This window comes from Dermochelys coriacea, chromosome 16 (genome assembly GCF_009764565.3).
Source record: "Dermochelys coriacea isolate rDerCor1 chromosome 16, rDerCor1.pri.v4, whole genome shotgun sequence".
Classification (NCBI taxonomy): domain Eukaryota; kingdom Metazoa; phylum Chordata; order Testudines; family Dermochelyidae; genus Dermochelys; species Dermochelys coriacea.
The window spans coordinates 23457153-23470708 of NC_050083.1; the positions used below are offsets into that span (position 1 = coordinate 23457153).

At 43.1% G+C, this 13556-nt stretch overlaps 1 protein-coding gene and 1 long non-coding RNA gene across 2 annotated transcripts in view; one reads left to right on the forward strand and one right to left on the reverse strand.

Moving 5' to 3' along the window:
• The window catches only part of PSMB7 (proteasome 20S subunit beta 7), a 40277-nt gene extending 36096 nt beyond the window's left edge, over positions 1 to 4181 (reverse strand). Inside the window, exons 1-4 of the mRNA XM_038374145.2 lie at positions 4021 to 4181; positions 3627 to 3720; positions 2525 to 2622; positions 1591 to 1731 (exon numbers count right to left, since the gene is read on the reverse strand). Coding sequence (XP_038230073.1) covers positions 1591 to 1731; positions 2525 to 2622; positions 3627 to 3720; positions 4021 to 4082 — 395 coding nt within the window. The 5' untranslated portion in view covers positions 4083 to 4181. The remainder of the gene's footprint in view (positions 1 to 1590; positions 1732 to 2524; positions 2623 to 3626; positions 3721 to 4020) is intronic.
• A 2577-nt stretch (positions 4182 to 6758) lies between these two features.
• On the forward strand, positions 6759 to 11248 carry LOC122455418. The gene is made up of 2 exons (XR_006276097.1): positions 6759 to 7374; positions 10743 to 11248. It is a non-coding gene; the product is annotated as an uncharacterized LOC122455418 (long non-coding RNA).
• The last annotated feature ends 2308 nt before the right edge of the window (positions 11249 to 13556 follow it).

The following is a 13556-nucleotide window of genomic DNA, read 5'->3' on the forward strand; positions in this document are numbered from 1 at the left end:
TTTCCTTTGCATGTCTCCCTCCCATCCCTCCCCCAAACAATAACCAAAAACTCTTTGGCATATTGGCCACCTGGAAAATCTGAGGACACTAGCCTAAATAAATATTCAATATCAAAGTGACAATGGGTATATTGATTGAATTAATTTTAAATTAAATAAAAACACATTTTAAATTTAAATGAAGATGCTGCAGAATTCCTAGTCTTTGGCAAAATGGTTCCTCATATACTCTGACTTCTTGCTGCATAATTTAGATCCAGTTTACTAGGGCTGGCTGTACAGCTGTGAGGAAGGTTACAGCAAAGAGGGAAAACATTAAGATCAGGAAAGTTCTACTTCGTAAGTTTGTTTAGAAGAATGTAGCAAATGTCTGAAGTGTCAGTTGAGGGGAATGGACTACATAAGTCAAGAATAAGTTTCTATTGGTGGTAGTCTTTCAGAACCTGATCATTCAAAAACTCTCTCAGCAATAGATAATGCCACTAAAAATACAAACCTCAGCTATTAGACCCTTAAATAATTCAGCAGCTAATTGTATCCTATGGAGTGTGTGTAAATACCTAACCTACCTTTGTATCTCTTTGCAAAGCTGTATTTGAGAGGACAATGTTGTAGGGAGAAATGGGAAATCCAAATGGTTCTGAGGGACTCTGTATTTTCCTCTCCATCATCCTGCCTCTGCCTTCATTGTTTGGCTGGGATAAGTGATCCAAACAAACTGAGGGAACGTTGGACTAGCAGTAAAGAAAGGGTCAAGTATTTCAAGACTCAGTTTGTTTTTCCAGTTTTGCCACTGACTCTGACCTTGGAGGCCTTGCAACCTCTATCTTATTTTCCCCATCTGTAAAATGGATATAACACTTAGCTACACAGTACCTGAAAGGTGGTGGATGTTTAAATAATGTTTGTAAAAATTTAAAAGCACAGTCTTGTGCCAAAGGACCCATGGGTGAAGGGTGCTTCTGAGGTATCATGTATTATTACTGTCTGCATAAAATTGTTGTATTAAATTGTAATCACTTTGTTTCAGTCCTTTGATACAAGACTATGCTTTTAAATTCACCACATATAGTGCAGGAAACAGAGAAACAATTCAGATTACTTCTTTGCTTCTGTCTGACAAAGCAAAATGAACAAAAGTGCATGGCAGTTTTATGATAAAACATTTATATACTTTTTGACTTTGGGTCAGTGTCTGCAAGGAATTTACAGTACTGTTAATATATCTGTAAAAGACACAGAATAAGAGAACACCGATATTCACTTAAAGATCGAAACTGTAGAAAGCTTCCTTAAGTTAAAAGTAAAATTTCCAGCTTTTGTAAAATTCACAATCTGATAGCATTGGCTTCACTTTTTAGCTGGTTATGAATCTGAAAATAAATAGTGAAAAGGCAACTTTGCATTGGCTAAGTGTATACAAAGGCTGTAAAATGTATTTATGTTGTTTACCCTGAAGGAGGTTGTGTTCATTAAGCATATTCCTCCAAGTTAAAAATATATCTTCCAGTTATCCATTACTCATAATAAACTGAAGCTTTACCCAGTGCGAGCGTTTAAAAAAATATAAAAGTGAATTCATGGAGTTACCTGAAAAGCATCTGTTTGAGCATTCGGTTAGCTGTGACAACTCTCGGAAGCCGTCCAGTAGACAAGGAATGGAGCTCCAGATTGGAAGAGATCAGCTGAGTTGTCATGTCAGTGTCTGCAGCTGTCCCAGCACCACAACAACTGGAAAACATTTTTAGCAAGTCACCAAGTTAAAAACTCTTAAACACTGTATTTAATTAATGTCCCTCTTCTTTTAGTCACTAGAAGTGGAACTGACTCTAACCTTCCATGAAGTGTAAAATAGGCAGTGCTACTACCAAGGTGGATACCAGCTATTCGGAGAGGTAAAATTAAGATAGATTTTCATTGTCTCCTCCCCTAGTTTGCTTTGATTTAATCCAATTCACATAATTTTTATAGTTTCCTGTCCCTTTTACTATACGAAGGCCACTCACATACATTCAGAACTAACAATAGGCATTTTCTTTGACAGAAGTCTTTCCAATAGCAACTGTAAGGTAGGATGCATCCGATGAAGTGAGCTGTAGCTCACGAAAGCTTATGCTCTAATAAATTTGTTAGTCTCTAAGGTGCCACAAGTCCTCCTTTTCTTTTTGCGAATACAGACTAACACGGCTGCTACTCTGAAACCTGTAAGGTAGGATGTTTCACTGCTTCCTATTTAGATACTCCTGCAGTTTTTTCAACATGAGCGTTACAGCCTTATGCTGGTACAGGAGAAAAAATTAAACTAACAGGATACTAACCGAGAAACTAACCAACCTATTTTCATGGTCTGGCATGAATGACTACCAAAAGGAAACAAACGGCATTACTGGTGAAATTAACTACCATTTTAAAGTTCTCATCTTTAATCTGAAGCATTAGCAATAAGGTGTACAGTTTACGAGAATCAACAGTAAACTTACGCTTAAAGTTTACTTACTGTAAAACTGACAATTTTAATACTTACTAGATATTAGGAGAAATGAAGTGTATTTTTGAACAGTTCTTGTCAGCAACAACCATCCCTTCAGTTGCTCTTGTATCTGCTCCAAGGACTATACCATCCTACAGAAAAGGTGAGATACTTAGAATCAAAACTTTGACAAGATTTAACATTATTTTACTGCTCATGTTATGGTAGTCTGTAACATGCAATGACAATGACCACTGTCACTGCCTGCAATTCTCACAATAATAATGTACCTTCTGAGAGAGAGAAAATGGTAAATACTGGGCTGCAGAAGAATTTGTAATTGACAGAAGTTGCCGCAGCACCAAAAAGAGACTGTCACCATCAAATATACAACAACGCGTCAGGAAAGGGCAAGCACGCTAAACAGAGCTTGTGAGTGAAGAAAGCTGACAGATTAAGTCAGCAGTGGACTGAATGCTGTGTTCAGCTGAGGAAGACGCTTTCGGCACTTTCCAGTGAGGTGACGGGCTAGCGGACCTTAATTGAAGAGGTAAGATTTCATATTATTTTCCAACTAGGTTTCATATTGTGCGCATCACCACAGTATCTCTTGCCATCTGAAGGAACAGCCAACCCAGGTTACAGGTCAGCTGTTGCCTCAGCAAGTGTGTGGAGTTTGGCTTTTAAAGTGCAGTGACACAAGAGACTAAACATTACATTTCATCTCATCTCTAACTTCCAGATAAAATATGATCTATTTAGAGTTTAATGCATGATTATTCCTAAGTGTGAGACCTGTACAGGCCATCTGGGATGTAATTCTGTTTTTCTTCATCATCAGAATAGAAGATTCTGCAAAGGGAATTTAGCTGACAGTTCTCCTGATAAACAGCAAGGGAAAACAGAATGCAGATCTCTCTCGATGTATTCACTCCACATCCCCACACAGAAACTCATGTGGGAACCCAAAGCAGAAGTCTCCCCACATTTACTGAGGGCAAAAACCCCTTAAGCAACAGCTGCTAACCCCAGAAAATGTGAAGAGCTGAGTCCATTATAAACATCTTCCTGTGACTCTTGGCTGCTCCGTGTTGCACTGTGATGCTACAGGAGCACGTGCCGGAGGGAACGAGGTAGAGGAGCAACCTAACCTCACCTGGAACACAACTCCGGCAATGGTGGTGCCTGTCTTCCGGGCTGCAGGGAGCCGAAGCCCCGTCTTAGTGAACTCTGCCTCCAGGAGCGCATTCCTGGAACAAGGGGAGGATCCAGAGGGAGAATAAGGAGACCGGCACCTTCACAAGCAAGGCTTTCATCGTTCCCTACGCCCCCCTGCCCCGCCCCCACAGCCACACCACCGGCCCCCCTCCCCTTGACGCCTGGCCTCAGCCCCGGGCCCCGGATGTGGGGAACGATACGCCCCGCTCGGCTGCGCCAGGCGGGGCTGCCCCACGGCTCAGGCTCCGCAGGCCGCCTCCCTGCGCGGCTTGACCCGAGTCACGCTGCCGGCGCCCTCCCCGCCCGCCCGCCCGCCCGCCGCCGGCGCTCACCGGGCGCAGTTGTCGAAGCCGAAGCCGCTGCTCGGAGCCTGGAGCACGGACACCGCCGCCATCTTCCCGCCGGGGCGCCGCCGCGTGACTCAGCGAGCGCCGGCCGCGCAACCGCTTCCGGGTCACCGCCTCTCTCCTCCCCCGGAGCCGGAAGGCCCCTCCCGCCGCGCCCGCTGCAGAATCGGGCCCTTAGAGGCCGGGCGGGGCCCAGGCCCGGGCCGCTCGGGAGTCACGAGCTGGGCCTCACAGTCCCGGGAGCCTGGGGAACGGAGCGGGGGAGGGGGGTCACTTGGCTTCTGCTTTTGGAGCCTGCTGGCCCCACCGGGCCCCCCCTTTGGCGCTTTCTCAGCCCCGGGGGCGAGACGCCTCTTTTCCCCTGGCGGATGAAAGCGCCCGGCCGCTTGACTCCAGGAGAACGAGGCTCAGCACGAAGTCCCGCCAGCAGCCTGTTCGGAGCAGGGTGTTCACAGCCGGAAGGCAGGGCCGTGTGACTGGGGCCAGCTTTCCCCATGCGATTTGTAAACGATTTTGCCAGGGTTTTTTTCACCTCTTTAATACTCACTTTTTACAAATACCCTAGTAAGGAAGTGTACAGGAATATTCACAGAAACAGCCAATTTAAGCAAGTATTGCAAGAGTACGTAGGTTTTATTTTGTAATAATGTCTGTCTGCACACTCTCCACATTCTAGGAATTATGCTCATCCATTAAGGAAACTGAGCTGAAAACCCTGGGGCACAGAGGGGAACCATTGAAAGGCTTGCCACAAACAGACAGGAGTGGAGGAACTCCATCGCTGCCCTAAATGCAGGAGGCATAAGGGGAACATGATGATGATTAAGGAAACAGAAGCAGCTCATGTGGCTTGGTTAGCCAATCAAAACATCTTGCGTTTCGAATAGCAAACAGTCTCAGTGAAATGCTCTCAAATGAGTTGCAGACCAAGAATCGTGTCTCAAATAAGTACATTTGCGACAATCACAGTCCGTTCATGGACAATGGGGTAGGTGGTGAAAGTTATTGAATATATTATTCATCATGAATTATTCTCCCAGCTCTAAAAACAACAAAACCCCACTAGCAACAACTATGGGTGATGATAAGACATGTTCTGAAGAAATGTCAGCTGAACTGTATGCCTGACTATAGGTGTCATATGCTACAGGCTAAGACCCTGATCATTGCATGTGCTTAGCTTCACTGCCATGAGTAGTCTCATTAAAATCAATGTGATTCTTTCTGGTAGGAAAATTAAGTACATGCATAAGCATTGTCAGGATTCGCAAAAAGAAAAGGAGTACTTGTGGCACCTTAGAGACAAACAAATTTATTTGAGCATAAGCTTTCATGAGCTACAGCTCACTTCATCGGATGCATTTGGTGGAAAATGAAGTGAGCTGTAGCTCACGAAAGCTTATGCTCAAATAAATTTGTTAGTCTCTAAGGTGCCACAAGAACTCCTTTTCTTTTTGCGAATACAGACTAACCCGGCTGCTACTCTGAAAATCATCAGGATTGGGACCTAACTTGCTGAAGTTGTAAACCTTACCATGGAACCTGGTCCTATTGAGTTGGGAGCAGGATCAAGTGTGAAAGATCATAGGTTATCTCTCTGGAGCTCTGTGTGACCAGTGCATTCTGCTCTATATGGGTGGAGAACTGAAGGTTTTAGAGTGAGAGAGAAATCCAATAGCAAAGGGTTGGCCACTACCACGTAAAGCCTTTCACAGTAAGGGAACCAAAGTTAAGGGACAAAAGGAGGGTGATTCTGGAGGTATACCAAAAGAAAAGTTGTTTTAAAGACAAGGCAGCACAGTGTTCACCAATTGTGAGTGTGTATCATTAATCTAGTTTCATGGGTGGCATGTGACTCCACCATTTGGGGAGGCTGCACACACCCAGACTGTGGCCTCCCCCTGAGGCTGGCCCCAATTAGCCTCCTCCTGCAGAAGCCCCACTGATGCTCCACCCCTGTCCCTGCTCAGCACCCTCCTTGAGGCCCCCTCCACCCACCATTAGCACTTCTTTGCCCCACCACCTGGCCAGCCCTTCACCTGCCTCTTTGTCCCTCCCCCACCCTCCCATTGGCCAGCCAGCTGACCACTCACCTCTCATGTGGATGGAGTGGGGATGGGAAGAAGTAGAGCCTTGGGGGAAGAGGAGGAGTGGGATCAGGACCGGGACCTTGGGGTGGAGTGCAGGCAGGATACCTATCCTTTTCACAGCAGTACACTCTAAAAGTGGTGGGCTGGCTTAGCCTCCCCTGGCCTGTTATACCAACCACCTATGTCTGGTTTATTTGATTATACCTCCAAAAAAAGTATTTTGTTCACTGTTTCTTGTTTCATCCTGTACTTCTCACCATCATCTGATCCTGTCTTTCACCCACTCTCACCAGCCTCTCACTTTGGTAAAGACTAAACTACTGGAGCTCTGGCCTCAGCAGCCACCAGTTGCCACTCCCAAGGTGGGGAGGAAAACAACTATGTCTGCATCATTAAATTTGATACATTTATGAATGGGATTATATGGACTGGATGACCCAAGAGGTCCCTTGCAGTCCTATGTCCTAGTTTCCTATTTATACAGAAAAGGAGACGTTTCAGAATAGCAGCCGTGTTAGTCTGCATTTCGTAATGCATCTGATGAAGTGAGCTGTAGCTCACGAAAGCTTATGCTCTAATAAATTTGTTAGTCTGTAAGGTGCCACAAGTCCTGCTTTTCTTTTTGAGAAAAGGAGAAGGAATCTATACATTTAAAAAATCCTCATCCATGTTTTAAAAAAAAACACAAGGAAAAGCCACAGGTAAAACCAAGAGAGAAAGTGAAATTGTAAAGGAAAACAAATGAGCAAAGGGGGCTATGGAGCTTCTTCTAGAGACAGTCAGTCCAACTTGTAAAATGAGAGCAAACAGTATAGGCACATGAAAACCATTGAGTAGAGTAAACTTGATTAAGTGTTAGACCCTGATTCTGCAAAAACTTGCATACATACTGTGAATCATTTAATTGAAGTCAATGTAACTACTTGGTACATAAAGTTAAGCAAGTCTTTGCCAAATCAAGGCTTAAGACTGCTAGGAAATTAGCTCTATCCTAGTGATTACTTGTCTGATGCTGCTTTAACCAATCACCAGCTGTTGAATTTCTGATACTGTTGTTGGTTTTGGAGAGAGCAGCTGGGATTATTAATGCAGCTGGAATATACCAAGCAAAATAGCCTCCACAAGTCTTTTGAAGAGGAGAGATGGTAGAGTAGTTTGTGAGACTGTAGTAGTAGATAAAATACTATACCTATCTGTCTAATTTACATAGTTGCTATCCCTATATAGTTTTCTCTACTGGAGTTGCTAGGTGTTTGCTAGCAATAAAAAGGAAGGAAATGGTGGAATGGTGAGGTTGTTATTTGGTGGGTAGAGTTTGGGCTTGTTTTTCCCTGTTACGATTTTTATCACCTTGTTCTATAGGTGATCTCATTTGTTAAATTCAATTAACTTCTGTGTAAGTGTTTGGGAGAAATGCTTCCTGGCAATGAGAACTCACTAGATAAAATGTACTTGATGTTCCTATTCTATGTGAGATACGCACTAGTGTTGGTGGCTAGATATTTCTGCCCTATTGATCTCATTGTAGCTCTCTGTGAAACTAAGTATTCCAGTTGATCAAAACTCCCTCAAAGGAATGTCTTTCTCTTGACAGAAGACTGTATTGTTGGCTGATAGATTAATGTGACTTCGGAAGGCATTTCTTTTCAACAATGTTCCAAAGCTTGCTTGTCCAGCTGGCTATTGGTCTGCTGCCTAGGGGCTGCTTAACAGAGCTGTTCTTGCTAGTCTGCAAGTGCTGTATGTTGAACAGCATTCAGTCAACTGGATGGGCTTGGCATTGGTAGCTGTACTTGTACTTAACACTCTGAGAACGTGTGCTGCAAACCTCAGATGTTCCTCTAAAGCCTTTGAACTTTCTATTTTATATGCCTATGACTAAAAAACAAAAATTTAAACTATCAAGTATTCACGGGCATGAGTTATACAAGCCAATACATTGTGTGTGTGTGTGTGTGTATGTGCCAGTATGATGCTGGATTAAGTCTCTGATTTCTTCATCTGCAACAAGTGCCCTCTCGTACCTCCCAAGGCTTGTGATTCTTGCTTCAATGGTTGCCAGCTTTTTTTTTCCCCCCTCCCTCACCCTAATGTCTATTTCTTACTCAGTCAGTGTGAGCTAAGAGCTTTTTGTTTAGCTTTTAAATCTATTCCTCTTCTTTCAAGAGTACTTGCTAAGAAATGATCTTTAAGATAGGAAATGTTTAGAGCTCTCTCTGCTGTGTTTAAATATTAATCTTCATCTAGATGCAGCTGTGCATGTGAGGCTATTAACATTTAATGAGGCACTTTATGTTGTTTCTACCTGTTCAGAGTAGCAGCAGCATAGCTTCTGCAGAGCAGTGAAGAGAAAATAGTGTGCCCAAATGTGGTGGTAGCCCTCTTGACATAGGAGAGACTTGCTGCTTTCTAGTATTTAGGATTGACTCTCCTGTACTTTCCTGGAGTTTGGAGTGGGAAGGTGGTTTGAGACCCACACATCCCTTCCAAACAGATGGGGGGGGGGCATAAGGAATGTAACCTTGATCTGACTTTCCTAGAAAACTAAATTCATTTCACAAGGTTTGGATCTGGTATCAGTCTGTAACCACTATGATAGACTTGCTTAAAAGAAAACAATTACTCCCTGTTGTTGAGGGGGAAGGCTTGTTGGATGTGTGAACTGACAATGTGGGGCCTGTAATGAGCACCACTACATACTCATGCCTAGTGAGATGTCTAAATCAAGAGTGATTTACTAGAATTGTTATGTGAAATGAGTTTATTTACAAACCTAAAGATGTGAGTGACAGTTCCTCCTTTTGGCAGGAAATTAAGTATAAATCTTGCATGTCAGTCCAGGCCATTGCTGAAGTTTGCTTACTTAGAGTGTGTCCAGAGGAAGGCTTTCAAACAAATGGCCCTGAGCTTGACTGTGGCATGCAGAGTACAGCTTATAATTGGATGAACAGACTTTTACTGAGTGGGTATGAATAACCTAAGTATTTCCTCCAGTGATGGGCTTTGAGCACCTACTGACTGTCCACCTAGTCCTATAGGAATTTAACTTCTAATGTGAAGCTGGAGTCAAGAACAAATCATTAGTTCCCCAAGAAATCTATTAAAGGTGACAGAGGGACCAGAAAAAGGAAGTGAAGAGGAATGCATTAGTCCATATTATGAAGCTAGAGGCACACTTGAACCCTAGGGGATACAAATGCTGGCATTGTTCTAATCTGAAACTGTAGGAAATAGCCACATGAACTAAACTGGGGGACAAAGAGAGGGTTGTGAAAAAATTTAGCCTCTCCTCCTAGATCAGGAAATACAGAATCTAGATTCTAGTCAAGATTTTGCTAGTGTCTGTGTGTTATCTTAGAGAGTCTTGTTACCTTTCTCTGCCGTAGTTTCCCCATATTTAAAATGAGAGTAATGCAATTTTATCTCACTTTAGGGTTGTGGGACACAACTAACTGCCCTTGTAAAACTCCTTGAGGGCTTTGCGTGACTGATACTACTAAAAATCATACTTTAGTTGGATCAGTACAAAAAAAGTTCCCGTCAGTGGCTCAGTATGGCTTTTGCCATATTGAAAATGCAACCCTACTAGTACAATCAAAAATAAATCCTCCTCCTCTTTCTCCCCCCCCCCAAAAAAAAACGAGGAAAGAGGAAGGGGAAATCCATTTCAGCTATAGATCTTATCCCTCAATGCACAAATCCCATCTCTTAGTTCATCTTCTCATGCCTCAAAAGCCTGGAATTAAGAGAGGTTCTTAGCAGAATGGCCAGAAGACCAACAGGCTGAAATACTGAAGTCTATCTGTGCTTCTAAAACCTTACACCGATAGGAGTCAGAATGCTGCTTTTAGAAATTTTGTTCTGGCACTACCATATTCTTTTTCTTTCTTTGAGGAAAAGAGCCTGGATTCCGTAATGCCTCTTATAAGTTTTTGAAAAGTTTGTTTTAGCTGAAAAGCTCGTTCACTGCATTTTGTGAAGAGTTTTGCAAGAGAGTCCCTTATTATAAATATTGTCCTAGGAGATGAGTGTGTTATCTGGACAATGGTCTCCAGGACACATTTTTGGGTGAGCAAAGATGCAGTTACAAATGATGTCTACGTGATGTGGGGTAGTGAAGGCTGGTCCATATTAACTAATGAATCCTCTGGTCTATCTACTCTTCCTGCCCACTGATTGAGAAAAGGAATGAAACTCCATAGGCTTCAAGAAAGGACTATGTGGAGAACAGGCATGTATAGATTTTTCAGAACTGCCTAGGCACCTAACTCTCATTGACACAAATAAGAATTTGAGACTTCAAAACTCACTGAAGTGCTTGTTAATACTTGGCATTCTAAGGCTTGCCAACGCATGTCTGTTAGTGGTGGGGAGGGAGAACTTTTTTAAAATTCTGCACCTCCTGAAGCAGTATTTTGTGTGTGTGATTAATAGAAGTTTGGCAGCATATAGTTGTCATCTCAGGTTCTGAACGGTAAAGCGAAAACTGCTCCTTCACCCCTATTCAGTCTTTGTCAAACCTACAAATTTTTTTTTTTTAAAGTATCTGGGTATCCTATGGAGTTGCCAGGGTTACAGATAGCTTTCTAATATGCGATGACTCTCTTCCTCTTGCAGAACAGAATTGGAAAAATAAGCAGTGCAGCAACTTCTTCTCAACTGAAGTCTAAAGGAAGCCTACCCCAGGTTCTTTCCCCAGTAAAACTTCATTCTACGCTAGGTGCTCGATCTCTAGGACACAATAGTATCAGAGTAGTTACAAATGCTGAAATGAGCAGCTTTGGTTTGAATCCTGGAGATATGATGCCTTTTACACCAGAAGCCAGCCAAACATCTTGCAGACTCCTGCTGAACAGTAATCAAATCACAGACAGCCCAAGAATGAATGCAATGTCTCGGGTGTCTGAACGAAGCTTGCATGTCTCTAATCTCTCTATTTCTCTTGAAAAGAATGATAGCGCATCAACACATTTTTTAGATGAAAATGTGCTACCAAGAATGGAGTGGATGAGCAAAGCTGTCATACAATCTCTGTTTCCTCCTCTGAAAAGGAAAGTACAGAACAAAGTGAACAGGATAAAACTGTTTCTATTAAAGTGCCTGTTTCAAAGAGGTGCACCTTCCAAACTAGTCCATCTGATGATCCTTCTCTGATGACAAAACCAGAGACTAGCAAACATTTCAGGTGCTCTCCTGGCCAGATGTGTACTTTGGAAAATGGGCCCAACGTGGCAAAGAGCAGGTTACTCCTCTCTGTCAAATACTTTGGTCCCACTCCTCAACAGTGACCAGATAACCAAAACATTAGGCAGCAAAACTGCAAAGTCTCCAAAAGGTTCTGATGTCCCTAGAAAGGAAGCTGTTAAGAACACTGCAAATGTACAAAGCCCTGTACACCCTCATGGAACTCCTGTTAGGGAACTAGCTGCTCATCTATGGGTGGCCATGATTAGAACCTGAAAGAGTTGTAGGGGACATTCAGTGAAAGCCAAGTGGCTCAACCTTCTGGCAATGTGAGGTCAACATCTGATAGTTCTTCAGCCATGGATGTCTTCTGTGAAAATGGGGAGCCATGGCCATGTGAAAGAACAGTGGAGGACCTCTTCCAAAGGAGGCTGTTCGGGAGATAACAGTGCCATCAGTATGGCAGTCAGTCAGGCCACTGACCCAAAGGTAACTTTCAAACAGTGCAGTGATCTAATCCATGAGAGCAAGGAGTCATATACTGAGTTCCAGCATACAGCTAGAATTGCCCTTTCCTGTGCCCTTGCCCCATCTCCTTCCCCAGCCTGCCTCCAGTATGAATATCCAGTGTCCTGCCTGTTGGTTCAGCTCCCCAGATAAAAACTGAACAGCAGAACTTGAAACCACCTCAGACTCTCAATAGACGGGGCGTAGTTACTGGCTCCGCTGTGCTTGTCAGCAGCTCCTATTGAAGCCAGTATGATCAGTCTGTAGATGTGCTGCTAATCCTCTTCCTCTTTCCATCTCTCTGTTTTAATCTACAACTACTGATCATTAACATTAAACTCAGTCTTACTGTACTCTTTAAATGCCAGTGGGCTCAAGTAACGTATTCCAGATCTGAATTTTGAATGCCTGGGATTTTGGTTCTGCCCATTGTAAAGATAAATGACTCTCTTTGCCAATTTCAGAATCTGGCTTAGATTTCAAATTCCTCTAAATTTTGAGGGGCCGGTTGAATATTTAAAATATGCATCCTACACCTGACAGGCCAGCCTGGGTAGCAGTGGTCCTCTGTTTGGAATCAGACTTAACATTTTTTCTGATGACCTTTCTGGAGGCCAGCAACAAGAGGAGCAGCCTGGATTCTATTCCTTGTGCTGTATACTTTGAAATAGACCAGGTGGTGTGCTGTCTGTTTGTACTGAGTAAAGGCACATAGAAGGATCCTACCTACTGATATTCTCTTGCTGATAATAGCTCCATCTTAACTAATTAGCCTCTCACAGTTTGTATGGCAACTTCAACTTGTGTGTGTGTGTGTGTGTGTGTGTGTGTGTGTGTGTGTGTGTGTGTGTATGGAGATATACACACACATACAATCTTCTTACCATATGCTCCATTCTATGCATCTGATGAAGTGGGCTGTAGCCCACGAAAGCTTATGCTGTAATAAATTTGTTAATCTCTAAGGTACCACAAGTACTCCTATTCTTTTTGTGGATACAGACTAACACGGTTGCTACTCTGAAACCTACACACAGCTTTTCTGACTCAACTTGATACCAGACTAAGTGAGTCCTACTAGCTCCAACTGAAGAGTGTAAAACTGTTTGAGTGTTCCACTGAGGCAGTGAGAGCTGGGGCCAGGAGCAGAGTCGTAGCCGAGGTACAGCCAAGCCCAAGATAAAGTTTGGGTTCAGAATATTAATTCTCACATGTCAGAAAGGCAAAGCCTGAGATGGTGGTACACTGGAACTATATCTAATGTAGGCATGCTATGCTAGGAGCAGGCACGTCACCTGACCAAGCACAATTTATTGCACTGATAGGAGATGCAGAGTTTAGCATTGACTATTACATTTAAAAATACAGCAGACTCCAAAAAGCAGTTGGGTTCCAACTGTGACAACTCAAACTAAAAAGAAAAGGAGTACTTGTGGCACCTTAGAGACTAACAAGTATTCCTTTTCTTTTTGCGAATACAGACTAACACGGCTGCTACTCTGAAACTCAAACTAATTATCTCTACAATAAAAATTTTTCTGACTTCACAGAGAACAGCAAGTTGGAATAAAATGTGTTGTGTCCCTTTCTGGAAAGGAAATTCTGATCCATCATCCTCACACAAACAGGCAGCTGACTTTCTCCTATGACTGTTGTTTTGGGTCTTGGAATCCAGAGGATAAGGGATATGCCAGTCAAGAAGTAATGTACTGTCTGTTGGCCCAGCCACTTCTAGACAGT